Source organism: Phycomyces blakesleeanus, assembly GCF_001638985.1.
Source record: "Phycomyces blakesleeanus NRRL 1555(-) unplaced genomic scaffold PHYBLscaffold_4, whole genome shotgun sequence".
NCBI classification, from domain to species: Eukaryota; Fungi; Mucoromycota; class Mucoromycetes; order Mucorales; family Phycomycetaceae; genus Phycomyces; species Phycomyces blakesleeanus.
In genome coordinates, this window is record NW_017265137.1 from 1,642,305 (window position 1) to 1,669,641 (window position 27,337).

The following is a 27,337-nucleotide window of genomic DNA, read 5'->3' on the forward strand; positions in this document are numbered from 1 at the left end:
ACTTGAAGTTAACGACAATTTCGACTGTAGATATTCAAGTTCATGGAAACGATATATATGCATTTTTATTTATTCTTTTATTTTCATGTATATCAAAGTTTTTTTTTTTTGGAGTCCTATCTCACAGATCAGTAAATATAAAAAACCGGAAAGCTGACAAAGTGGTGAGAGACAACATAACTAATTATACACTGGTATAAATAATAATGTGAATGTTGCAATAATCCAACAATAGCTTAAATTTTAAATCAAATGAAAGTTTATGCTGGAAAGCACAGTTTATAGCAAGAGGTAAATTCAACAGCTTCCGCAAATATCTAAATTTGGTAACTGTCTTTAGGAGTCACGATGAGTACTGTTCACCACAATCTCAGACGGAACGAGAAAATGCTGAAACTGGCAGAGAATGGAGAAAGTGATCTCTTGGTTTCATTTACTTTTTTTTGTTCTTTTTTTTTCCTAAAAAAGAAGTAATCAACATGTCGGATTCTACTACTGCTATTGCTCGCTCAGCACGTCTTGCTTCCGTTGCCATGCAATCGGTTACTAATGAGCAGAAGAATGAAGCTTTGTTGGCAATCAAGAAGTTCTTAATTGACAGACGTCAAGAGATCTTTGAAGCCAACGAAAAAGACAAGAAGGTAGACCGCAAAAGGAAGGATCATACAAACAATTACTCTGCAGATATTAATGCTAATAATGATATTAATCCGATTATTTTACTAATTCTTTATTTTCATTTTCATTTTTTTAAAAAAAAAGTTGGCCCAGGAGCAGGTTGCTCTTGGAAAGTTGTCTTCTTCGCTTTTTAAGCGTTTGGATATCTGTCAATCCGACAAGTTCGATACTATTGTCTCGGGTGTAAGTGACATTTGCCACTTGCCTGATCCTACAAAAAGGATCACCCTTGCTACCAAGCTTGACAATGATCTGTCACTTTACCGTGTGAGCGTACCTGTCGGTGTACTGCTGACAATTTTTGAGGCTCGCCCTGAGGTTGTTGTCAACATTTCTTGTCTGGCACTCAAATCTGGAAATGCTGTGATTCTCAAAGGCGGTAAGGAAGCCCTTCACACAAATGCTGTTTTGGCCAAGGTCATTCAGGATGCCCTTTCCCATTCCAGCGTTCCCCGCGAAGCAGTTCAGATTGTCGAGACACGTGAGGATATCGATGCCTTATTGGACCTTGACCGTTACATTGACCTGGTTGTTCCCAGAGGAAGCAACAGTCTGGTGAAATATATCCAGAACCACACCAGGTAAATATCTACGGGTTATTGTGCTACTTTGAACGAGAGAATTCATCCATGCTTGCGTTTGTATATGCGTGATAAATAGAATCCCTGTCTTGGGACATGCTGATGGTATCTGCTCTGTCTTTATCGATGAAGAGGCTGATATGAACAAGGCTACAAGAATTGTAGTAGATGCCAAGGTAAGATTATATATGTGTTAGTGTGCTGGGCCTAGATACTTTTGGATAAGTTATTGATAAATCAGTAAATATTGCACAGACCAATTACCCTGCTGCTTGTAATTCTGCTGAGACTCTTTTGGTTCACGCTTCTTGGTTGGCTTCTGGTAAATTCACTGTACTGGCTACTGCCTTGTTGAAGGCCGGTATCCAGTTGAGATGCAATCCTGACATCCTTGCTGCCCTTGATGGTCTTAAGGCTGAGTTCGGCGCCCAGATTCAGGCTGCCACACCTGAAGACTTTGACACCGAATTCTTAGATACCATTTTGGCTGTCAAGTCTGTCAAGGATGTCCATGAAGCCATTGCCCACATCAATGATCATGGCTCAAAGCACACTGACTGTATTGTAACCGAGAACAAACCTAGAGCTGAGTTGTTCATGACACAGGTTGACGCTGCTGGGTGTTACTGGAATGCAAGCACTCGCTTTGCTGATGGTTTCCGTTATGGTTTTGGAGCCGAAGTTGGTGTCTCTACCAACAAGACTCATGCCCGTGGCCCCGTAGGTCTGGAAGGTTTGGTGATATACAAGTACCGTGTCCATGGTAATGGTAATGTTGCTGGTGAATATGGTACTGGCCAGAAGCAGTATCTTCATACTCCCATTTCTCCTGAAAACTACGAAATCTAAAACAGTAAATCCTTAAGCGCTATATATTTTCTGATTCTCCTGTAACCTTATATATATTGGAAAATTAGTATTATGCTTGCTTTTATTTTATTTTTCAATTTCATTTGATATATATATATAAATATAAATTTGTAAAAAAAATGAATTGAATTGAATTGGAATGAATATACGTGATATTATATGTATTCATATTTGTGTGTATGGGAAGGTGGGTGGATGTGGTATGTTAGTATAAGAAATAATATTTGAGGAGATTTCGTGGGAGAATTAGGCGTAACGATGCAAGGGGGAAAGAGTGTTGGCTCGACTATGATATGTGTGGTGGCTGGATTCACTGTGGTCTGATAATGAAGCCTGAGAAGCTGTCTCGTTGGGCCAGTCTACAAACAGACCTTCTTCATACTTCTCCCACGAAAGAGTTGGAATACTTGATGGGTCAAAGGTACCTTCGTCTGCTGCAACTACTACCACAACACCTTTGTCACCGACTACTACGCGAGTATTTCCCCATGAAAAATCATCAAAATGCCAATAAGCATAAATAGGGATGTAGAACGAAAAGACCGGAATAGCAAAGATCGAGACAATCATCCAGATCATATGCTCCCATTTGCGATGTAGAATGAATATAACTGCTTGGAGTCCATAAACACCCGCGATAGTAATCATAGACATGACCGGTACACCATCAGTAGAGGTTACCAATGAGTAGATCAGGTAAATCAAGTATCCGACGATTGCTGGCTGAACAAGCGTGCTCACAAGATCTAGCATAACCACAAATCGCATAGAGAAGCAGCAGAAACCACACAGCTGGGGTAAGAATACAAGCTCTCCAAGGTTATGGATAGTAGAGTTGATCCACCGACGACGCTGGGACAGCAGTACCGACCATTGATCTGGTGCATTTGTAGCGCATTGGGCGTCTGGAATAAACTTGGTTTTGTAATTTGGAAAGTGCTTCAGAATGAGGGTTGTCAGGTACCGATCCTCGCCAAGGTGCAGTAGATTCTTCATATGTAAGGTATCAACCTTATTAATTTGATAATCCTCGATAACTTGGTTTGAAATCAGGAGTGGCTGGTTTTTTGAGGGTGAGCGCACCCGGTACATGCAGAAGCAACCTGGCAAGCATGTAACAGATCCAAAGAGGGACTCGAATGCCTTGATCATGTAATGCGAAATAAAGTACTCGTATACTTGAATCATAGTAACCCATGTATCCTTCTCATTGGATAACACCGTCTCTCCACACAAACCAATGATTTTGGAATCATGTACAAACGATGATACCATTCGGTTTAACCCATCCGGAAGAACCTCTGTGTCTGCGTCTACCATCAGTACGAATTCATAAAATGCTGGGTTTACACCAATTACGTTTTTTATCTGATGGAAAATCTCGAGCTCCATAGGTGTCATTGGTGCATTAAAATGAACCTTGTTCAGGAACCGCATCAATATCAACTGTGAGTCTCGTTTACCACGATTGCCTGGTTTTTGCCGCTCACTTGGTTTGCCAACTTTAGAAATCACAATGTAAGGCACTACATGACCGGAGCACTCGTACAGTCCGGAATACACCTTGGCCATATTGTGCTGCTTCTGGCCCTCACCAATTGATAAGAATGAAAGTGCCTCGGGGTCTATAGTAGAATCGACACCAAGAATGTCTAGAACAATACGAGGGGTGGGGCGGTCGTTACCGCCACCAATAATCATACCGTCGCAAATTATAAACAGTAATTTACGTTTATCGTCGTATTTTAGAGCCGCAATTGAATCAATCGTTTTCTTGAGGGACTCTTCGTCTTCAGTGTAACAAGGCACCTGGCACACAATAAATTTGTCATGGTTTTCGGGTTCTCGCATCGTACCAAATTGAAGAGCTGCAAGGAACTTAAATACGATAACCAGGCAAAGAAATATTGTTACAATCAAAAGCAAGTATTCCGAGAATATACATCTAATTGAGTTGCGTTGATCGACAGTTCCGACGTAAAACAAATTTCTAAGACAGACTTCTTGACGCTGGCGAACGTCCGGATCAAGTGGTAGGACATTCCAGTAGTTTGTGATATCGGTACCTGACTTTTGTCGGAAAAGATTAACGACAGTATCCGACATGAAATTCAGATCCACATTAGCCGGCATTGGTTGTCCATCTGGAACTTGAATTCTTCGACTTCCCATAATATAATACGTCAAGTCATACACATTGTTGTTCAGGATTGCCCAGTTCCGTGTTGCCCGCATTCCACCCAGACTAACCGGATTCGTAGCTTGTAGTACTACATCTTTACTTACAAATCCCATGGTACCAATTTTGTAATTCCTTCGCAGGTACACCATTTTCTCAAAATACCAATCTGGCCGAAAATCGCCGCTCCAGGCACGAAAGTCATGGTATTTTGCATTTGTGTCGGTCAAGTTGACGTGAAAGTCCATCGAGATCCAATCAGAAAGGGCACCATTTACGCCCTCGCACAAAGAAGAAACTTGGACCGGAAAGAGATCGCTTACGTCTGTTCCAGCATAGGCCAGTACAGATTGAGTAGATATAACGTCTGAAGCCCAGTGGTGAGGGGCAAATTTTGTCAGATCAAACACTTCGCCGTGGATAGCAACGTAGGCGCTCTTCTTGGTGTTGTGTGCCTGAAGTTCGGACTGTGAAAATACATCTTGATGTGGACAGACAAGTTTTCCAAAGAAAACCAAGAACCATATAATAAAACCCGACATCAAGAAGATAATCATACACAAGGTGAGTTTCTCGCGCCAAGCCAAGCGCACGTCGGCACGTTTCATACGGCCACACCACTGTAAGCATGGAGATGGCACCCACCAGGTCATGGCCCATACAAACCACACCCATCGTTTGCGAACTACAGAGACTTGTTCTGCCTCCTGAGGACTGCTGCCATTTCCAGTCTCACCGTTACCATTGCCGCCAGTGCCCGCAACTCCCAATCCGGCATTTGCTCCTCCTCCTCCACCACCACCACCAGTACCATTTCCTCCACCTCCTCCACCAATCATCCCATTTACGCCGTTTAATGCACCATCCATTCCACCCAAAGGCAACACATCATGAAGACCTGAAAGTACGTTTTTCTCGGCGTCGTCCTGAGGGTTAGAGTCGGTAGGAATAGCCGTTTCTTCGGATGCAAAAGATTGGTTGTCAGTACGATCGCTCAAAGGCTCAAGCTGTCTTGAAAGCTGTGGATGATTAGGTGGACTGCGTCGATCTACAGCAGAATCTTCAGAAAGTGAGGTTAATAGATCTCCGGAACTATATGAAACTCGTGAAAGGGCATCAGCGCTCATGTCCCGCCGAATAGCTGGGTATGATAAGCTAGATTTGTTTTGTCGCTGTTGGTCTTTTTCAAGCGTCCGCACACCATCTTCCAAATGGCGCCAAACGGATTCTGATAAGAATATCTATTAGCGAGAAACATATATAACAGAATAAAGAAAATAAAACATTAGACTTTTTTTTTTAAAAGAAAAAAGAAAGAAAGAAACGAAATGAAACGGAAAAATAAACTAAAGCAATGTTTGTTTTTTATATAAATATAGTGTACACATCTTCTTTACCTTGCTGTGGCCAATTGCTACTTGGCTGGTAGACCAACCAAGCATAACTGCAGCTGTTTCGCATTGGGTACGATAGGGACCTTTGATGCCAATGCATTGGAGAGCATCTGTGTACCGTTGACAAAACACCTCATGTTCGAATCCAATCGTATAATTTTGAACAAGACGTTCAGTAAGCGACGTTACTCCATGAGCACGCAACTGGTGCCGAACACGTGCTGTATCAAATACATTTGGAGTGTTTGAATCGTTGGGCTGAATGCAAAGAACAGACCACACACAGGTGCTTTCCATACTCCGTGTCAAGTCGTCAACAGTTGTTTGCAATTGGCCTAGAACAGTGCCTTCGTTCTCTTGCCTAGAAGCTTCGTTTGTAGTAGAGTGTTTGACTCTTGTGGATGAAGATCGCTGTGGGTACATGCCGGTGTTGAGAGTCTGATCTTCAAAAAGACGAGCAACAAACGCATTCTGAGAACCCGGGCTGTCCAAACTTGCGCGAAACAAACCGACAAAATCAGAATTCATGACCTCTCGGTTGTCTTCAAGGAACTGTTGAGGGTGGTATGCAACAGCACCATGGTAGTGCTGGATTACAAATGATCGGCTTGGTTCGTTAACAACTCGAAATAGGTCGGATTGTTGGTGTTGTTTGGCCAGGATCTCCCATAGACTGTCGGTGCGATTGGGAAATCGTCGGGTTGAGTGTGCCTGGATGATATCTACAAGACCCAGGCGTGGGCGGACCAGCAAGTCGAGACAAGCACTTTGGTTTACTGGTTCGGGACCATCAATGCCTTCACGGCTGTACTCAATCGGCTCTGTTTCGTAGATACGACGTAAAAATACCTGTTGAAGGCGCTCGGTTGCGTAATTGAGACAGAAACTGTGAAATGTGCCATCTGACTGATGGTGTGAAATAGGAAATACTCCAAGCGTGCTGTGTGCTGCAGAATCATTGTTGAGTTTTGTGTTCATGGCATCGACGAGCCAATCAAATAGCCGGCCATATATTGTCATTGCCAAGCAATCTCGCTGTTCTGCTGCCTGGTGGGCATTTAGTAGGATTGTTGTCAGGTCGTTCTTGACCCACTGAGTCTTGTAGGTCAATACATTCTCGAGTGCGCGTGCATCTACGCCAAGTAAATCTGCGCAGAGAGTAAGGATGTCGATGTTCTTGGCGTGTGCGGTTTCTTGTTGGACATCATCTACAAACTGAAGGTTTCCCAGGTGTAGGATGGCTGCTACTACTTGCATAATCTTAAGATACTGTCTTTTTCCCCAGCCCAGTGCACGGCAGGCTGCTTTGAAGTTTGTATAGTGCTGTTCTGCATCTGGAAAGACCAACATGGTCTGAGACATACGGTGTAGATATGCGAACTGGCTTGGGTCCAGTACACGCCAGAGATGTCTGTCCTGGGCTGAGCAATGAAAGACTGCCAAAAATACGTGGAATAAATGGTCTCCTGGAGAGGTACACCTCAAGAGGTTCTTATCGAGGAGGTAGGTCTTGAGACGACATCCGATCATTTTTCCGCGTGCATTGAATTGAATTTCGGTGTATTTCTCGACTCGGCTTGCATTTGGATTGGCAGTTGTACGACAATGACCAAAGAACTCTATGATCTGACGGGCTTCGAGGAGAGGCAGGGATCGTTTTTCTTTTTTGAAGCTGCTGAGATTTATCAGATGTTGTAAGATCAGATGCTCTTGTTCTGTTTTTCCACTATTTGGCTCGCCACTACAAAATTAGTAAATATATATAAATATAAGTATATGAGGTGAGGTTTGATAGAGTGAATAATTGAACCAGAAAGAGGGATTTTTTTGTGTTTTAATTATATAGTTTACCTGAGGAGTATGGATTGGTCGATCCCTGTACGTCGCATATGGAAGTAAGCCTGATTGGTGAGTTGGAAAACGTGTGGCGGGAGACTGTGTTCAGCAGTGTCTTTGTATTCTGTCACATAATCGGCCGTAAAGCTGGATTTGTACGAATTGATGGCCACGAGGGCAATGTCACTAATGCGTGTGTAGTAAATGTCATTGTCAAACCGGATCTTCAATGTGCTGATTAAGGTGTCCTGATTGATCGGATGGACCAATGTGAGATCCCAAACATTTTGTCCTTTTGTTCTTGATTTCATGACCAGACGAAATCACCAAGAAGCATTCAAAAATTGATATCCAAGAAAAAGATCAAATCAAATATCAAATACCAAAATAAAAAGTAAAAAGAACAACAACAATAATAATAGTATGAGAATGCAACGAGTCAAGACGGAATGAAAGAATAACCAAAGGGATTAATGACAAACTTGTGTTTATCTTTAAATGGGTTGGACCACTTCAAAAGGACATCTCTCTCTCTCTCTCTCTATCTATCTATCTATCTATCTACCTATCTTTATTAGAGAGAGAAAAAAGGGGGTGTGAAGGGGAGGTGAGGTGAGGTGAAGGAGGGAGCATACTAAACAAGGGTGAATTCTACCCAAGACAAGAATTTTTATTTGTTTTATTTGGATGTAGAATAAAGAAGAGTTCAGCACGTTTCTTAGTAGTTCTGGTACCTTGCAAGATCCCCTATTTTACTCTATATACTTCTTATATATAAAGATATATGTATATAAGAAAAGCCAACTATTGGATCAATTCAGACTTTGCAGCCTTGATTCCCTGTTTTTCTCTCTCTCTCTCTGTTGCTGTGGATATCTTTAAATTCTTTATGATTATTACCATTAGAATTAGAATTAGAATTGGAATTATATTTAGTAGTGATATTAGTGATATTCTTAATTAATAAAGGTATAAATAAATATGAGTATAAAAGAAAAAGAAAGAAAGAAAGAAAAGGCTGGATCACTTTGAATTTAGTCCAAGATGTCTAAAGATATTAAGGGCTGTAATGGAAGGGGAGGTTTTATAAAGAGATAGATGTATAAAAATAATAATAGACTGACAGGCTGACAGGCTGACAGTCGGGATAACTTGACTGGCCATTTGGCTGACTGGCTGACTCACTAACTAATTGACTGAGTAGCCGGCTGATTGACTGGTTGGTTGGTTGGCTAACTGAATGGCTAACTGACAGTCAGAGATAGGTAAAGATAAAGCTACATATACAGATAGAAATAAAATAAAGTAAAAGAAGGGGTAAAGGAGGAAAGAGGGGTTTGATATATAGCTTCTCTATTATTGTTTGTAGCATTCAAATGTTGGCTGTGACAATGGTGGCAATATTGATTAGAAAGAGGGCAGTGACTTACTCATATAGAACTGGCAAATATACAATTGAATTATTGGGTACCTTTTTGAAAATTCTTCTTTTTTTTTAAAAAAATTGAATTGAATCCAGACTCGCGTATTTAAATCCCAGGTGAATTTTTATCCAATAGGAGAATTGTGTTTGAACATTATCATGTTAGTGTTTTGGGGCGCATAAGCATGACAGTTGAGCAGCATTTATCAGTCGTTGTAGTCTACTTTGGCTGTAAAAGATGCCTTTCGTTTGGTTTGTACACACTTTTCTTATTTGGATTTTAACGGAAAATCATTTGTTTTCCGACAATCGTACATACAATAATATTTTTTTATCGGATCTGAGTTACATAAAATTTTTAATTCGATTGCCTAATCTGAGAGGCTTTAAGCGACATACATAAATTATGTAAATGAGCTCATGAAATAACAATTATATAAGTAAAAAAAAAAACGAAAAGAAAGTTAATTAAACGGTAAATGATAATAATATAAAAGAATATTAACATAAATAATTATTAGCAGCATTTACTATGTACTTCCAGTTTAAGTCTAGGGCCAATTACGAATTATGAATTAAAAATTATCCTTTATACTTATAAAGCATCGTCCAAATTTCTTCTTCTTCTTCTTCTTTTTCTTTTCTTTTACTTTCTTTGATGTCTATATAACAATAATGTATACAAACAAAAGTAGATATAAAGAGACACAGATAAAGAGCCGGATAATTATTCGATACACCCTGACATCGTGGCGCCATTCTATTACTTGACTTGTGTGGTTCTTGTAAACCACAGAAGATCACACAAAACTGTTTCTTACCAATGCCACAAGTACAAACACGAATAAGGACACCAAAAAGAATAATAATATATAATATTATATTATGAATCATCCTACAAATTTGCATTATGTGTGTAATTAAATAGCCTTGCCAACAAAAATTATAGGTAAATAAAAGCATCTGTAGTCTAATGGTTGTCTTAAATATCCATATAATCTTATTGTGTCGTAAAATGGATAAACTAAAGAACTAAAGAACTAAAGACAGACAGCGAAATAGGGAGAGCTGTTTAAAGAAAGAAAAAAGTATTGTAGTACAAGCAAAAATATTCATCAATTTTTTCCTGTTGTGGGTGGAATAGAGTAGTACATGTGATTGTAAAGAATAAAGAGTAGAAAAAGAATAAAGAATAAAACAAAAACAAAAGGGTTATCATAAAAGCAGTGTAGCCTTGAGCTACATGTTTTCTTACTATTTTTCCTTCTTAAATAAAATAGAATAAAAAGCTAATAGATAATTTTAGACCAAAAAAAAAATATAGCATGAAGCGGAATAGTTCAGATTGATTGAGAAGACCGAGGCTGGAACACACAGACGATGGATAGGCTACACATAACACACAACACACAATGTGTACACAAGCACACACACACATACACATACACACACTATACTATACTATACTATACTATACTATACTATACTATAAACATACACGCAATTCACAATCAAAGTCTAGCTGTACGTCTTTAACCAAAGACCAAAGTCTAGAGAATACCGGGAAAGGTAGGGTTACCGATACATGTGAAGTCAAGGTAATAAGCAACACAAGATGTCAAGTACAAAAAGCAAAAAAGTACAAAATATATACATTTATATTTTTATCTAATTTTATCAATTCTTTGTAATTAATAAAAATAATATATATAAATGAAGGGATTATCAACTAACAATTGATAATTGATAGGCATATGCTCCAGTCTAGAATTACATTTCTTCTTCTTCTTTTAGCTTGATTTTAGGGCATCATTATTACTTTTTATATATACTCTATATTCTGTTAGCTTTATTATGAGCCAGTAATAAATATACATATATTCTATACATAAACACACCGTAAAGTTTGTTCTTTTTTTGTCCTTTTTGTGTTGCTCCTGTCGAGAGGGCTTAATCGGACATCAAAGTGCCTTCAAGATGCGTGCAAGCACACGGTCCAAAAAGTCATCATGTCGTACCATCGAACGTGGTTGTGGCAAACTGACTCGTGGTGCGGGAACCGAGTGGCATCATGTAAACTCGTATATGTCAATCGATATTTAGCAAGTCCTAATTACGTTTCTTTTTTCGCTCTTTCTTTCTTCGCTTCCTTATTCTCATTATCATTATTTTTTTTGTCTCGTTTCGAGTTTTATCATACATTTTCGTTCCTTCACTTGATTCCTTTATTCATTGATTCATACACTGCTCTTTATTGTACTTTAATATAATAATATTATTATTTAAAGTATATTTATATATTAAGCAATCATAAAACAAAAAACCAAAAAAAAACCCAATCGCTTTTTTATCTTCAATATGGGCTTATTAAAACTCGGTAGCATCTACAAGTCACGACAAAAGACAAAGGAGAAGCAGGCTCCTCTCCAACCACTTAAGATTGAATTGGAGTCTCCACTACGAATCTCAACCTTGCCAACCAAATCACCAGTTTCAACAGTCGTCGCTGAACAGCAGGCACCCGCGGGATCGGGTAGTCTTTTGGACGACATCTTCTCAGAACTGAACAGCAAACCATTTGCTGTAGCACCAGTAAAAGGTACACAAAAAAAAGACTAACCTTGTAGTTTATCCATTATAAGAACAAGGCCGAAAAACCCGAAAATTCTATCCGAAACAAAAAAAAAAAACAAAAAAAAACCATGGCAACAAACAACAACCATAACCATAACAACAACAAACAAACAGCAGCAAATATTACAATTAGTCGATTTGATTTGATTTGATTTCTTAATTAATTAATTAATCAAATAATAACCTTTTTTTTCACCTATTATATATATATATATATATGGAATTATAGAGGATTATCAGGATGATGCTTCATTAGCAATGGCCTTGGCACAATCCTTATATCTCGAAGAGTCCCAGGATGATAAGCATACGCGTAACCACCACAAACCAACTGTCACCAGCCCACTCACGCCCCCAGCTTCAGGCTCCAACAACAGCAACAGCAACAGCAACAATAGCAATAACAACAACAAGAGCAGCAGTAATAATTATCAGCTGGGAAGTGATAGTATCTATAGTAGCTATATCAACTCTTTACGCTCGCTGGACGAGGATAACAACAACTACAGTAAAGACAACCGAGAAGATTCATCCCTGAGCACGTCTATATTTGCATCTTTGCTTTCACCCTCATTGTCAACCTACTCCTCTACCACCACTACCCCTGGCTCGGCCGCAGCTAGTCTTGGAAGATCGAACCAGTCAGTGTCGTCACCCACCCTGGCCACGTCCTCCAGATCCATCATGGAAACACACCAGCAGCAGGTGCCACAGATGCCACCGCCAAAACCCAGTCCGGCCGTCCTGGACTCGGACTTGTCCGACTCGGACGAAGTGTCAGACAGCGATGGACATCTGTCAGACGCAAGCGGTCCACGCAGAACAAAGGGCATGCAGCCCATCATGGCCAGGCGCACCCAGGATCACCGTCTGATGGTGCAACGTAAGATTGACCGCTGGACTGACCGTGTTGACGCCGACGCCACTCTGGTAGAAACCAATGAATCGATGATTGCACGCATGAAGGACAGACACCGACAGCAGTTCAAGATGGCAGCCATGCGTAGCCAGCAGCAGCAACAACAACAGCAGTTTCAACAGCCACCGATGATGGCTCCTCTTCCTCCTCCTATTGTTGGTGGTGTGAATATGATTCCGCCATTTGTGATGCCAATGGTTGTGCCACCTTATCAAGGCAGGGTATACAACAATGCGCCAGAATACGCTGATCCGATTAATGTGATGGCATACCCCTCGATGCCTACCCTGACATCTCCGATTGAGCCACCCCGACCACGCTATGCACGTTCTTCAGTTCCTGCTTCGCCTGTTCTGACTGCCGAAAGTGCGGGAAGTGTATCGTCGCCATCATCAACCCATTCTTCCCAACAGCCGGCATCAACGCCTTCGCTCACTCCAGCTTCAGAACCAGTGCAACAATCTCAGGTTGCACCAGAGGCAGATGCGGACGATGAAGAAGAAGACGATCGACCGGTGATCGAGAAGCGCAAGTCTAGACGATCGCTCAGAAAAGAGCCAAGAGAAAACCACGTGGACCGAAAAGATGAGGGCCCGGTGGAGATGGCGCCGAAGAAGGAAAAGGTGCACGATGGACAGGAAATCTCAGTGCGACACGCCCGGTCATCCCCAAGCTTGAAGAAGAAGAAATCAAAAAAGGGAAGCAACGAGAGTGGACCCAATAGTCGCCGCAACAGTCAGGATGAGATCATTCCTACGCCCCGCCGTAGCACTTCTACCGCCACTAACCAGGCTAATCTGCACCGCTTGAAGCACACAAAGAGTGAACCTGAAATTGCACATCGACACAAACAGCAGTACCCCAATTACAATCAACCCATGATGCCTCTTCCTCCTAATATCCAGACCATGCCTCCTATCAATCACCAATCATCAAACTACTACAGCCAACAACAGCAGCAGCAAGCCCAGCAGCAGGCCCAGCAGTATCAACAATTACAGTTACAACAACATCAACATCAATTACAGCAGCAGCAGCAGCAGCAGCAGCATCAATCAATGCAATCTCCTCATCCAATGCAGCAACAACATCATCAATTGTTGCAGCAACAAAAGCAACATCAACAACAGCAATATGAATGGGAACGTATGCAGGCATACCAGCGTGACCAGCACAAGAAGTATGGACAGCCGCAGATGCCACGTTCAATGACTTCTCCATTGTCCCCTTCAGACATGCATTACTACGATAGATCAATCCAGTCACAAACTCAAGCGCATTCTAATTATCCTTATCCCCCTTCCATGCGATAGTCATCGTATACTCCTTTCTTTTTTCACCTTCTTTCTTTTCATTTCTTTGCCTAGATTATTGACACCCTCTTTTTTAACTTTATTGACCTTATTTATTATACTATTCTACCTTAACTCACCCTTTATTACACTACACTACATTACACTTACTACACTTACTACACGCACAGACACGAATTTATACAGCATTCAGCTTTTTATATATATATATATTATTAAAAAGGAAAGAAAGAAATAAAGAGAAAAGAAACGAACAAAATATCATCACCACTTACTATACTTCTACACACAAACACACACACACACATATATATATATAATTACTCTCTCTGTTTTGGAATATATTTTTATATATAAAAAGAATTTGGCTTTTTGTTTAAAAAATAATAATAATAAAAATAATAAGAGTAAGAGTAATAGAAAGGAGAAGAACGTTAAAAGAAGTGTACAAAAGGAGTAAAAAAAAAAGGAGAAGACAGTTAGTGAGTATGCAAGCTGTTGTTGTAAACAGTTGCTGTTGTAAGTTATGAGCTGTAGGTTGTAAAATATTTTTCTTTTTTTTTAAAAAAAAAAACTTTAATGGGATGCACTCAATTTCTTTTTTGTTTTCCATCTGAGTATTAATATCCTTTCTTCTTATATAATATTTGATAAGCCGAATGAATTACATCCACAATCGTGGGTTTAGCGCAATTAATATCTAATACCAACTTATTTTGCTCTCTTTCTCTCTATCACACTTGTGCAGTGGTCCAAGTGCCATTTACGGTGCTTTAAAACGTTAAGTCTGGGATTAAATAAATTATATTGTTTGTATATATAAATTGCTATTTATTACATATCCGACAGCAGAAAATTTAATTTCAGATGACAAAATATTCTTCCTTTCTTTAAAGACGGTGTTCTGTTATCCATTGAATGAAGGGTTATTTGTTTGTTTTGTTTTTGTTTTGTATATAAAGAAATATGCTTAAAAAAGTTTCAGTAAGAGATGGGTGAATGAATAAAAAAAATTATATCTGTTGTTGTTATTTTTTCTTATTGAATTCTGTATAATATATGACTAACTAACTTGTGCTTGTTTGTTTGTTTGTTTCAATAATAAATATTGTCAAATTCATTAAATATGTCAAGTATAAAGGTCTTTCTCTCTCTCTCTTTTTGTTCGTTCACAGTATTACCATTATTATTATTATCAAATTATTAAATTATTAAAATATCTGAAAAATAAGATTTTTTTTATTCGCCTGAATTTTCTTTCTGTCTTTTTTTTTAAAAATAAAAAAGTGCAAGAAATAAATAAGTAAATTGTAAAACAAATAGGAGACACATTCTGTTTAATTTTTTATACATGACATTTGTCTGTATGGCTGGCTTGTTTGCTTGTTTGCTTGTCTGTATTGTCTTGTACGCGTTTGTGAGGGTTGTATAGGAGAGATGTATTTGTGTATATATTTGTGCGTGTGTCTGTAATGTTGTTCAAGTAGGTTTTTTTTTGTTCGTTCGTATTTGTAAGGGGAGATATATATATATATATAATGTAGGAGATTGGTAGTTAAAGAGAAAGAAGGTGTGTGCGTGTGTTTGTGTGCTTGAAGGGCGTATAAATCTGTAATGTATAGTGTATATATTTTAATGACGCGCACCGCACGTAACAATGGACAAGATTGAATGCCACAACCCTGTTTTTGGTTCTTCTTGTTCTTGCGGGAATTCATTTTTCTTATTATCTCCATGAGGTAGGGGAGAGTCGGGCATAACTGGTACAGCAGGTACGGCCGGTGTGGGAGGCGATGGCAGGGATGCAGCTGTAGTTGTCTGAAGGGTTTTTGGGTGGCGATGACTGGCCTGGCGTTGGATCGAAGCCTGCTGTTGAGGCGATCTACGGGCCTGTGATGCATTGAGCTTTTCATCACGACCACGGCGATTCTGACGATGCTACAGGCCAAAAAAAGAAATAAAGAATAGGAGGGACAGGTGAATAATAAGAATTATATATGAATATTTTTTGTTAGTTTTTGACGATGATAATTTTAAGATAATTATGATTATGGTTTTAATATCTTTTTATGGAAATTTTCATTATTGCTATTGCTATTGCTATTGCTATTGCTATTGCAGAAAAGTATTAGAATTAGTGTATTTATTTACCTCCCATCCCTTGCCATTGTTTAGGAGCATCCAGTCATATACTGCATCGTCTGTTTCTCCCAGACGACGAAGTACCTTGTTGAATAACTCACGAAGAAAATCATAATCCGGACTCTCCTCAAATCCAAGTTTGCGAACATAATGGAGGTAGATACCAAATTCCTCTAATAAATTGATAAATAAATAAATAGATAGATAGATAGATAATGATTTAGTAAAAGAAAAAAGCTTATCTGTGTATTTACCTGGAAAGTGGTCGCAAAGATCCTTTACAGCAGTCGTCTGCTTCTTTTCTCCAATTTTCTCATACTTTTGCTTATTGGTGGCTGCCTTGAGTCCTTGCCATGGAAGGGACCCTCTCAAGAAGTACATGAACACATGGCCGAGGGACTCGAGATCATCTCGCCTTGACTGCTCTCTGCCAAGATGGGTATTGATGCTCATGTAACGGGCAGTTCCCGAGAGACTCTTGCGTTCTCGGTAGGGAATGTGCTGTCTTGTTTTGGGGTCTCTGTACTGCTTTGCCATGCCATAATCAATCATAAACACAGTGTTTGCATATTTGGATCCCGGTCGACCAATCAAGAAATTGTCGGGTTTGATGTCCCGGTAGATCAGATGGCGCTCGTGGACACTCTCTACTCTGTACAACTAATATATATATATATTGTGTAAATAATATAAATAAATATATATATTTGACATTTTTATTTTATATTTTCCTTTTATTAGTATAATCCTCCTTAATTACACGCACACACAAATTGTAGAGAAGATAGTAATAAAGCAAAACAGGGAAAAAAGAATTACCATTTGTTTGGCAAGCATGGCCACTGTCTTTGTAGAAAATTTACGACCGCACATGTCAAATAAGTCTTCGAGACTAGGACCGAGAAGATCGATGACTAGAATATTGTGAAGACCTTCCTGGCCGAAGTAATATGCACTCGGAACACCGGCTAATAAAGGCAATTATATAATATACACATATAGTCAGTCAGTCAGTTTAATTCAGGCCACTGAAGAATAACTAAACATATGGTAATAATAATAATAATAATAATTTACGCCCACACAAAATAAAGGACAGATTACTTTACGTAAACCGGACAAGATCTTGTATGTTCTGTATTCATCTCTTAGCTGGGGTGCTTCTGATTTCCGAGGTTCGAATTTGATTGCCACCGATTGGTTATTGAGTAGATTGAGACCTATTTTGTTTTTATTCGGTTTGATTTGATTTTATTTGATTTGGTTTGATTTGATTTGGTTTGGTTTGATTTGATTTGGGATTTGATAATTCGATTCGATTCGATTCAATTCAGTTCAATTCAGTTCAATTCAATTTGATTCAATTCAATTTGGTTTAGATATTTAGATATTTAGATATTTAGATATTGGTTAATATATTTATGTTTCGATTGTAAAATATTAAATATAAGGATTTGAATATCGAAATACTTTTGTTGTTTTGTTCAATTCACCTTCATATAGAACACCAAAGCTGCCTTCGCCGACCTTTTTGCCAACTCGGTAGTGCACTCCGACAATGTTCGTAGATGATGTTGATGTCGACAATGAGCTTGTACTTTGTGCAGGAGGATGATTGTTCATTGCGATCAGCTGTGTATATTATCTTTTGTTGGTTTTTTAGACTTTTTTCTTTAAGAAAAAAGGAAAGACAAATGATATAAAAAAAAGAAGAAATCTAAAGAGGAACAAGAATATATATATATATATATATTATATATACATATATTTACTTGTGTACTTGTATACTTTTATAAAATATATATATAAAAGGTGTATATGTATATATTATATATAAATATATAAATATATATATAAAGGGTAAAAAAGAAGGAAAGAAAGAAAGAAAGAAAGAAAGAAAGAAAGAAAGAGAGAGAGAGAGAGGAAGTGAGTAGAGAATAAAGAGCGAGAATTTGGCAAGGGTTGAAAAGTGAAGTGTTGTAGGATGATCTGACTGGCGCACGTGTTTTCCGTATTTGTAACAAAACCTTGCTCCTTAGATATCTTCAGTTGAAGACCGCAGTGGTAACACAGCTGGACAAAAAAACCCGGAGTCCAATTCATGGTCTCCAGTTTTTGATACAAAATATATTCTGTTTTTATTAGAATATATAAATTTATAATTAAACATTTAAATAATAAATATTGCTATATTTTCTGGTGTGTGTGTGTTATGGGTACTAAGTATATGGCCTATATTTCAGCTATCTATTTGCCATATAATAGTATACCACTGATACCACTGATACCACTCTCACACAACGCACTGTAATTATTCTCATACTCTTATTTACTTTTATGGCAGTGTGAAAAATATATAAAAAAAAAGGACTGAAATATGTGTCCCAAAAGAATCTCTAATGTCCCAAATTCAGGGACACCAACCCTTTATACTTTGTGGTAGGTATCATTTTGGGTCCAAGTGTAGTCTTAGACAGCGTCTTTTAAAATTGTAGTCGGAGTATGATAAAATTGTAGAATATACCTCCTTTTTAGAAAGGAAAAGAATAGAAATTGAAAATCAGATCTTATTGTGTAACATAATTTACTAACTTTTTTGGAAAGAAAAATCGACCTGTGTCTTAGAAAAGCTTGAAACTGACAAGAGACAGAGTATTTTCTGCTAAAGTTTGTCAAGAAAATTGATATATATATATATGGACCAAGAAGATTTATATTTAACATATAGAATCCAATTATATTATCTTTAAAGTATAAACAAATATATATATGCATATTAGATTGGATTGAATTGTATTAATATTATATTATATATAAAGGATGGCCTTTCTTTCTTTCTTTCTTTTTTTACAAATCCAAGCTACTTCCAGCAATCTTTATAGAAAGTCTATTCAGCTATATTCTTGTACAAGGGTGTTTGCGATCCAGAATGATAGAATACCCACGCTGCATACCTATTACAGTAATGATTTGTCTAATTTTTTGCAGTAAGATCGATTCTCATTATTGTCGTTTGATCAATAAACTTGGGTAAGGTTAAGTGTAGTAGATGCAGCATACGTAGTATATTGAGAAGAGAAAGCAGGGGTCGGGGGTGAGGGTGGGGGGAAGTTTGTGTCTGTAGGATATTATTGAGGTATATTGGGACATGAGTTAAACCGTTGCATAAAAGAAGAAGAAAAAAGCTTGCAAAAAATGATCCGGCTAACGCGTTTCTTGTCTCTAGATACAGTCATGGAACCTGAAAGCTCGAATTTATTCCGGGCATGAATGGTGCTAAAGGTACTGGACAAGTCAAGGCAAGTCATCGAATCAAGTTATTATTGTAGCAGTTATTACTGCCTCAATAAACTTGAATACGGCCACTCATTTTGAGCTTTTTGGCTGATTGGAACAATGATACCAGAAAGATATAATCCAAACCGTTCTGTTAAAATTTATATATTGGCTTTTTTTTCCTGCTTATTATCCGAGATACCTTGAGGAGATCCCGTATTGTTGACACTCTTTCAAATAAGATGCACTATCTTGGATAATTTGAACTCAAATGCTCCAAACTTCAACTTTTATGCTTTTTATTGTTTATCGTAACCGATCGGCTTGGTAAGTATTAAGCAATAGCGATAAATTCATACTTACAAAAAAAAAGTATTGTATTCAACTCTTATTTACACTTGTTTGGTATTAAATTTAGACTCAATATAATATTTGAATATACCAATCAGCATAATAGTAATAGTAGTAATATTAGATCAGGAAATTAGCTGCCAAACAGTTAAAGTCCTTGCCAGTCCAACCACCGCTTGTTAGGACTGGTTCCTGAATGTTTTGCGCCACACTCCCAAGAAGAATGATACTAATACCGTATGTCTAAAAGACACAAGCACACCTTAGTTATCTTTAAACTCACTGTATCTTCTTTCCTTTTCCTGTATGTATACACATAAAAACGCTCCCACATACACACTTGTCACAGTACTATAGTGAGCTATCACTACTGGAAAGAAAAAGAAACAAAAAGAGCTGGCCCCGGGGTTGCCCAGGGGAGGAGGACTCTTGGCCACCCTCCTTTCCTACCTCTTGCCCGTTATGGAAAATATTGTATCTCCGCTAACTAGCGGATGCAATATTACATTTAAATACCGATATATATATATATATATATATCAATTCTACATGGTTTTTGAATGGATAAAGATCAAAAAACCAAGCCATTTTATATTGAGCACCTAATTTGTTTTTAAAATATTTATGCACGTATTTTATGATATCTTTTAAGACCTGTTGGTGATACTCTTTAAAATATATTGTATCTTATATATATATATATCTCCCAAAACAAAAAGGAGGAGATATTTGTGTTACAACTTCATATTCAATCAATATATATAAAAGAAATAAGGGTTCCCTCAGACTTATGTATGTGAGACTAAAAGTATTTTGAGCGGGGATTTCAATTAAGCAGCTTTTTTTTTTTTAAATGCAAATATCAAAGAATAAGAGACAGTCACGACCAGATCTACGTCATAGATTATAATTACCAATTTGGTCTATTTTCTTTCTTTTCTTCTTTTTTTTTTGAATTCTCTAGGAACCCAACCTCTTTTTTTTTTATATATTATATAATATAAATTATATATTCTATATTATATTATATATTTTATATATATATATATTTTTTAATAATAATAATAATATTTTTTTTTACAATTATTATACTTTAATACACTTCTTTCACTCCTTTCATGGAGTTTGATTCACTCGATTCCTTTTTGTACCTAATTCAACAATACCGCTAGTTCATCACCCACTGAACAGGACCTTTGTCTCTATAAACACAACGATAGTGACAACACCAAATATCTCTCTTACAACCTTTATCTTAATAGTAATAATCATAATAATTACAATTTTGTTAAAGAAAAGAATACAAACCAAAAAAAGAAAAAGAAAATCCAACTAGACCAACTACAAATAGACCAGCAGTAACAACAATTCACCAAAAAGAAAAGAAAAAAAAAGAAATATAAAGAATGCCTTCTCTTCCAAAAACAACCGAGTTTTACCTTTCCGAAACACCTCAAGAGCGAGAAAGACGAATCCGCGAATTATTTGATAGTCTGGATCGAAAAAACAAAGGTGTTTTGGATAGTGAAGCTATCCAAAAGGGCTTTACGACCATGACCCACCTTCCGGCACGAACAAAATACGTCAACGAGCTACTCGACAGGTGCGACACTAGTCACGACGGTCTGGTTGATTATGCTGAGTTCAAGACATATGTGACCGACAAGGAGCGAGAGTTGTGGAATCTGTTTGGAAAACTCGACCAGAGAGGAGACGGCCGACTACGACCGAGCGATGTGGAAACTGCCCTCCGAGGAGCAGGAATCGAGATTTCTAAAGAAGAGTTTGGTCATTTTATACAATTGATGGATTTAGGCAAGTTAATCTCCCAATTAAACAATTTAATGGTATTTTATATATAAAATCCTATTTCAAGAAAGCTGTGCTATTTACTGTTTAATATCAGTGCCAACAGTATTATTAACATGATCCTTTATTTGACTTTTGTAGATGGAAATGGTTCTATTGATTTCCATGAATTCAAAAACTTTTTGCTGGTAAATGAAATGGACATTTATTTGCATTTATTCGAATTTATTGACAATTTTATATATATTGTATTTAGCTGTTACCACAATCCAACATGAGTGACATGTATCAGTACTACCAAACATCGACACAATTAACCCAGGACGCAGAAGTGATCATTCCACCCACAGACGAGGCTGCTCATCATGCATGGAGATACCTGTTGGCTGGTGGTGTGGCTGGTGCGGTGTCTCGCACCTGTACTGCCCCATTTGATCGCCTCAAGGTATATCTGATTACTCACAGTCGACAGACACCCCCGGTCACACTGACAAGTGCAATGCGAGCCATTTATGAAAAAGGTGGCTGGAGAGGATTTTTTGTCGGCAACGGTCTAAATGTGGTCAAGATTGTGCCCGAATCAGCGATCAAATTCTATGCCTACGAAACCTGTAAAGGGTTGATGGCCAAGGCATTGGATTGCGAAGACAAGGATAGTATTCCGACCAGTGCACGGTTTATTGCCGGTGGTATGGCAGGTCTGTGTGCCCAGTTTATGATCTATCCTGCCGAAACTCTCAAGACTCGGATCATGTCTCAAGGAGAACGGACGCAGGTCTTTAAGACAGCCAAGACCATGTATGCGCGTGCTGGAATTCGCGCCTTTTGGCCAGGTTTGGTAAGAAGCGCAGATAATTTAAATTGAGGAATAAGTTTATATATTTATTTTTGGACTAATTGTATTAAACTTTATGTATTAGACATTGGGAATGGTTGGTGTTTTTCCCTATCAAGCCATGGATCTTGGTAAGTTTTTTTTTTAAAAATAAAATAAAATAAATAAATTAGATTTAGCTTTTGTTTATGAGATTCTTAAAATTTATACATATATATTAAATGTATCTTAATCCTTTTGATTCGATTATCGTTATTTTAATTTAGGTATCTATGAAACGCTCAAGATTTCATATCTTCAGTACGCTGACCGAGAGTATGGAGAATCGCGAGATAGACAACCAAGTGTGCTTGTACTGTGGGCATGCGGTATGGTGAGTGGGTCGATAGGTGCCACAAGTGTATATCCTCTTAATGTCATCCGAACAAGGTAATTTGTCATTTCTTATTTTCATTGTTTATTGTTTGTTATCTGCTTCTTTGTTTATGTGCGCGCGTGCGCGTGTGTGTATGTATATGCTTGTGTCTTGTTTCGATTCAATTCTAGCTTAGGTTTAATCTACACTCTACGCGCGCGCACACACACACGCATGAACGCACATGTGTGTATGTACTTATGTACTTGTGTACTTGTGTACTTGTGTATGCGCATACATACATATTCATTTATTAAAAAAAATACATGTTCTTTAATAATAATCACTATATAATATTACCCTTGTGTTTTCTTCTTCTTTTAATGATGATATTGGTATTGATATTGATAATGAATGTTGATGTTGATTTGTGTTATCTATCATTCAAAGGTTACAAGCTCAGGGTACACATGCACACCCTCATTATTATGATTCCGCTTGGCATGCTGCAAGAGTCACCTATCAAAAGGATGGCGTACGAGGATTTTACAAGGGACTGGGACCTACTCTTTTAAAGGTAAATACAAATTGTGTATACATATATAGATTACTTACATAAACACTTGGTCATTTATTTGTAACATTTATATATATATATATTAAATTATAGGTGGTTCCTGCTGTCAGTATAACTTATATAACTTATGAATGGAGCAAACGAGAACTCGGTATTTCATAGTATCACCATTGCCATTACCATTACCATTACCATTTCCGAAAATCCACACAAAATTCTTCCCTTCTTCCCTTCTTCCCTTCATTCCTTTCTTTCTTCTTTCCTTCCTTTATTAATCTTCTGTTGTTTTATTATTATACAAGTCTCTTGCTCTATATTTGTTCTCTTTATATATATATATATATATATTTATATTATATTGTTTCTTGTTTGTTTGTTTTTTCTTTCTTTCTTGTCTTGATGTATAGTTGTTATTTTTTATTTTATTTTATAGTTGTAAACGTCTCCCGTCGATGCTCCGCATTCGGTGGAAGAAGCTCCAGAGTAAGTAAAGTGAAGTGTATATATATATATATATATATATATATTGTTTTTCTTTAATAAGAAAGAGCAAAAAGAACAAATGAATCATTGAAGAAAGGAAAATTGAGGGAATGTAAGGTAGAGAATTGTACCAGATTAGATTGATAGATAAGTAAATTTGATCAATTGATCAATTGATTGATTGATTTATGGATGATCTTCACGTTCAGGCCAAATTCACACGGATTTATAATAATAATCCTTACAAAATAAATATATGTGTGTATCTTCAAGTTTTTATCTATCAATCAATATAAAGCAAAGCAAAACAAAATTTACGCTTTTTTCTTCGTTTTTTATTTTTATTTTTATTTTACACACAAAAGAAGATTTGGATTTTTTGCGTGTGTGAAAAGGACCAAATAAAATACACATACACAAATGAATGTTTTTGACCAGTTTTGGATGAGATTTCTATTTTACTTTCTTCAGTAGATATTATTTATAATACGTATAAATGTATACATACATGAAGAAGGCAGGACAGGGGCTTGGGCTTGGGATGGGGGGTAGGATAGTAGAATAGAGTATAGAATATATAAATAGTGTTATGTGGGTGGCATAAGAAAATTTCAGGTAGAACAAAGTAGAATATAACAATATAGTGTGTAGTGTGAGGTTTATTAAGCTCAAATAAAGGTTGGAAAATGTACAAATGCAAAAGAAAGGATAAGAAGAAAGTAATATAAGGGGAGAGAATGCGTGTGTATTGGGTGCGTGTTTTGCCTAATATTCTTAATTTATTTATTTATTTTTTGGGGTGGAGGGTGAGGGTAGGGAAAAATGGAAAAAAAGGAAATAAAAAGAAAAGAAAAAAAAGAGGATCATTACATGGACCTGGACAAGCGCTCTTCCAGCTCAGCCACCCGTGCCTGCCATTTCTCCTCTGCACGTCGATCAGCTTCTTCTTGAACACGGTCCACCATACGATCAAAACCGTGGCGATACTTGAGTTTCAGAGCCTCAAATGTGCGTTCCTGTTGTGTCAGCATGATCTGCTTCTGGACCTCAAATTCGTCCTGTAAGACCTGTTGGCGATAACGTGCCATGACTGCCGGGTGTCGATCCAACAGGTCTTCAGGACTCACTGGTTCTTCCAGGGACCGCTCTAAGCGTCGGATACGCACTGCCTGAGCATCGAGTCTATCTCGTATCAGGTCAGCCACATCCTGCTCTCTGCAATTGGGAGGAAGTATGTCACAGAATAGATCTTTTAGGTAATTCGGAGACGCAAAGGGTGAAGAGTTGATATTATTGGCATTATTATGATTATTATTTTTAGTGTTAGTGTTATTGCCGTTGCTGTTGCCGTTGGTATTAATATTGGTATTGATATTGGTATTTGTATTTGTATTTGTATTGATAATTTTGATATTCCTATTGTCATTCTTATTGATGTGGTTGTGGTCGTGGTCGTTCTGGTGGTGAGGATTGGACCAAATCGAATACGCGTTAGGAGGCGGTTCTTCCCACTGAGTGGCTAGCTGTAAATGGGGCCGTTGCTGTTTAAACTGGAGCGCAGATAAAGGTATCGCATGAACACTTCCTGTAGTCCCACTCCTCGGCCTCACCCAGGTTGAACATGGTGTCTCACTCTTTGAGGGTCTAGAAGGAATATGTTCTTGTTGTAAACAGGGATTTGCCGATCGAGTGCGTACCATTGGAGTATCAATGACCGATGGGGGTGAGCTGGAATTTGCGCTTGATGGTGAGATGCTGTATTGAAATGTGTCGCTCAGGGGAGAATGAGATTGGGATCGACCGTCCATACAATGAACACGATGGGCTTCTATTCGTGCCCTGACATCAGAAAGCATGAGGAGAGTGGCAAATAATAAATAAAAGAAGATAAATAAGTACAATATATATCTTTTAAAAAACAGCAAGAAGATAAAATGGAATATTAAATATATATATATAAAGGAAAAGGGAAAAAAAAGGTGATTTTTTGCTTACACAAGAATATATATATATATATATATATGTGTGTGTGTGTGTGTGTGTTTGTATGCGTGTGTTTACCTTTCTCTCTCTGTTTCTTTCTTTCTGCGTGTGTGCGTGGATGGGTGGGTGTGTAAAATGTAAATGATACAGCTTGTACTGTAATGTACAAGATAGTGAATATTTATACTTTTATATATAAATATGGAGATTTTTAGCAGCAGTAGCAGCAGCAACAGCAGTAATAGTAATAGTATCAGTATTAATATTAGTGGTAGCGATAATTATAATGATAGTAATAGTGATAGTACTATAGTTATTGGTATTGGTATTGGTATTGGAATAATAATGGTAATGATAAATGTAGTGATGATGATAGAGTGGTAACTATAGTGATGTTAATGGTTTTATTGATATTAATAGTGGTGGTGGTGGTGATGTTCGCATCTTTATTTATGTAGCACTATCGACACGTGCTTGGTATATATATACTTTTTTTTCATATATATATATATATTATTTTATATTTTATATTTTCTCATTTATCTTTTGGGTTTAAATGACAGGCTTTGGTTGACCAGGCAATGATTTCTCGAAAGGTCAGAGAGATGCGTTTGTCGCGAGGAACAGGATCACCTTCTGCAGTATAATCGACAAGCTCTTTAGAAATCCCATGTTTGTAGTCATAGCGGGCCGATTGTTGTAATACAACCATCGATCGACGGGCTAACGAACGGTGGTAATGATAATAAGGAGTAACATATATGAAACCAATAATGAAAAAACAAAGATATTCATATAAGGTGTCAGTGAGATATACAAAGGTAACATACTACTGTTCAGCTGTTGCTATTGCTATCAATGCTGTCACTCACGTAATAATATATTGTGAGAATCTTGTTTGCTTTCAAACTTCATTACACAGGGAGACAAAAGGGAGAGCGACAGAATAGAAGGACCAAATAGTGCAGGGGCATCTATCAGCAAGACACAAATAATAAAGATAATAAAGATAATACTAGAAAGGGTCAATTACATGCTCTTTAACTAATGAATATGTATATATGTTATTATTATTATTATTTGTGTGTATTTGTGCATGCATATGGGTATATAAAAGAAATAGAAAAAACTTGCCAACATGCGGCATGATGCCCTGTCCTGCATTATATTCATTGACCAGCAGATGGTTTGGTGCAACAGGCATGAGGCCAAACTCCATGATACGTGTAACCAACCGGCTCACAAATGGCGGTAAGGGTCCATATTCTTCAAGAACCTCTCTATTTTATGATATATTATAATGATAATTATACATTTAATACATTTTGCTTGTTAATTTACCTATATCGATAACTAAACAAGTGTCCATATTGCTGTGTTCTTCTCTTCAACTCTGGGTTAGGTCTATTATAGAAAAAAAAAGGTTGTAGGTTGTATTTTATATATATAAAAAGGTCAACCCTAGATCAATATTATATCCTTTTGCTTTTCTTCTTCCCACCCCTCTTTAACTCTCATATATCCCAGGCATTCATATAGAACTCTATTTACCCAATCCCTAGACCTGACCACTCTTCTCTGTTGACTGCTTCAACAAGATACTCTTCCTCTTCAGGGCTAACAAAATCATACAAAACAGATAAGCCAGGAATAGGAAAGTCTGTATTCAAATTCATTATCTTTTTTTTCGTCTTTTCTT

The 27,337-nt window shown here is 37.5% G+C and overlaps 7 protein-coding genes across 7 annotated transcripts; 3 read left to right on the plus strand and 4 right to left on the minus strand.

The window, feature by feature from the left end:
• The first annotated feature begins 432 nt into the window (after window positions 1–432).
• Window positions 433–2,261, plus strand: PHYBLDRAFT_122532 (hypothetical protein). Its single transcript, XM_018428874.1, has 4 exons — window positions 433–641; window positions 763–1,259; window positions 1,339–1,435; window positions 1,515–2,261. The coding sequence occupies exons 1-4, from the start codon at window positions 480–482 to the stop codon at window positions 2,106–2,108; spliced, it is 1,350 nt and encodes a 449-aa protein (XP_018295762.1). The 5' UTR covers window positions 433–479; the 3' UTR covers window positions 2,109–2,261.
• Window positions 2,262–2,492: 231 nt separating this feature from the next.
• Window positions 2,493–7,816, minus strand: PHYBLDRAFT_95968 (glycosyltransferase family 2 protein; the record flags this gene model as incomplete). Its single annotated transcript, XM_018443936.1, has 4 exons — window positions 2,493–5,089; window positions 5,171–5,549; window positions 5,706–7,443; window positions 7,554–7,816. Coding segments are annotated over 4 exons (4,977 nt in total), but the record flags the coding sequence as incomplete, so codon positions are not given.
• Window positions 7,817–10,970: 3,154 nt separating this feature from the next.
• Window positions 10,971–14,093, plus strand: PHYBLDRAFT_185602 (hypothetical protein; the record flags this gene model as incomplete). Its single annotated transcript, XM_018439103.1, has 5 exons — window positions 10,971–11,034; window positions 11,267–11,560; window positions 11,825–11,908; window positions 12,110–13,137; window positions 13,621–14,093. 5 exons carry the CDS (start codon window positions 10,971–10,973, stop codon window positions 13,825–13,827), a joined length of 1,677 nt encoding a protein of 558 aa, XP_018295764.1. The 3' UTR covers window positions 13,828–14,093.
• Window positions 14,094–15,939: 1,846 nt separating this feature from the next.
• Window positions 15,940–17,592, minus strand: PHYBLDRAFT_16701 (Serine/Threonine kinase CK1; the record flags this gene model as incomplete). The annotated part of the gene is made up of 5 exons (XM_018435553.1): window positions 15,940–16,142; window positions 16,224–16,629; window positions 16,789–16,937; window positions 17,079–17,189; window positions 17,463–17,592. 5 exons carry the CDS (start codon window positions 17,590–17,592, stop codon window positions 15,940–15,942), a joined length of 999 nt encoding a protein of 332 aa, XP_018295765.1.
• Window positions 17,593–20,675: 3,083 nt separating this feature from the next.
• PHYBLDRAFT_179966 (hypothetical protein) lies at window positions 20,676–23,710 on the plus strand. Its single transcript, XM_018438240.1, has 7 exons — window positions 20,676–21,411; window positions 21,547–21,593; window positions 21,662–22,243; window positions 22,326–22,371; window positions 22,507–22,669; window positions 23,046–23,172; window positions 23,266–23,710. Exons 1-7 carry the CDS (start codon window positions 21,003–21,005, stop codon window positions 23,332–23,334), a joined length of 1,443 nt encoding a protein of 480 aa, XP_018295766.1. The 5' UTR covers window positions 20,676–21,002; the 3' UTR covers window positions 23,335–23,710.
• Window positions 23,711–24,087: 377 nt separating this feature from the next.
• Window positions 24,088–25,511, minus strand: PHYBLDRAFT_179967 (hypothetical protein; the record flags this gene model as incomplete). The annotated part of the gene is made up of 1 exon (XM_018438241.1): window positions 24,088–25,511. One exon carries the CDS (start codon window positions 25,509–25,511, stop codon window positions 24,522–24,524), a length of 990 nt encoding a protein of 329 aa, XP_018295767.1. The 3' UTR covers window positions 24,088–24,521.
• A 662-nt stretch (window positions 25,512–26,173) lies between these two features.
• On the minus strand, window positions 26,174–27,314 carry PHYBLDRAFT_164619 (hypothetical protein; the record flags this gene model as incomplete). The annotated part of the gene is made up of 6 exons (XM_018435048.1): window positions 26,174–26,361; window positions 26,511–26,612; window positions 26,672–26,676; window positions 26,769–26,918; window positions 26,980–27,042; window positions 27,190–27,314. 6 exons carry the CDS (start codon window positions 27,312–27,314, stop codon window positions 26,174–26,176), a joined length of 633 nt encoding a protein of 210 aa, XP_018295768.1.
• Window positions 27,315–27,337: the final 23 nt, after the last annotated feature.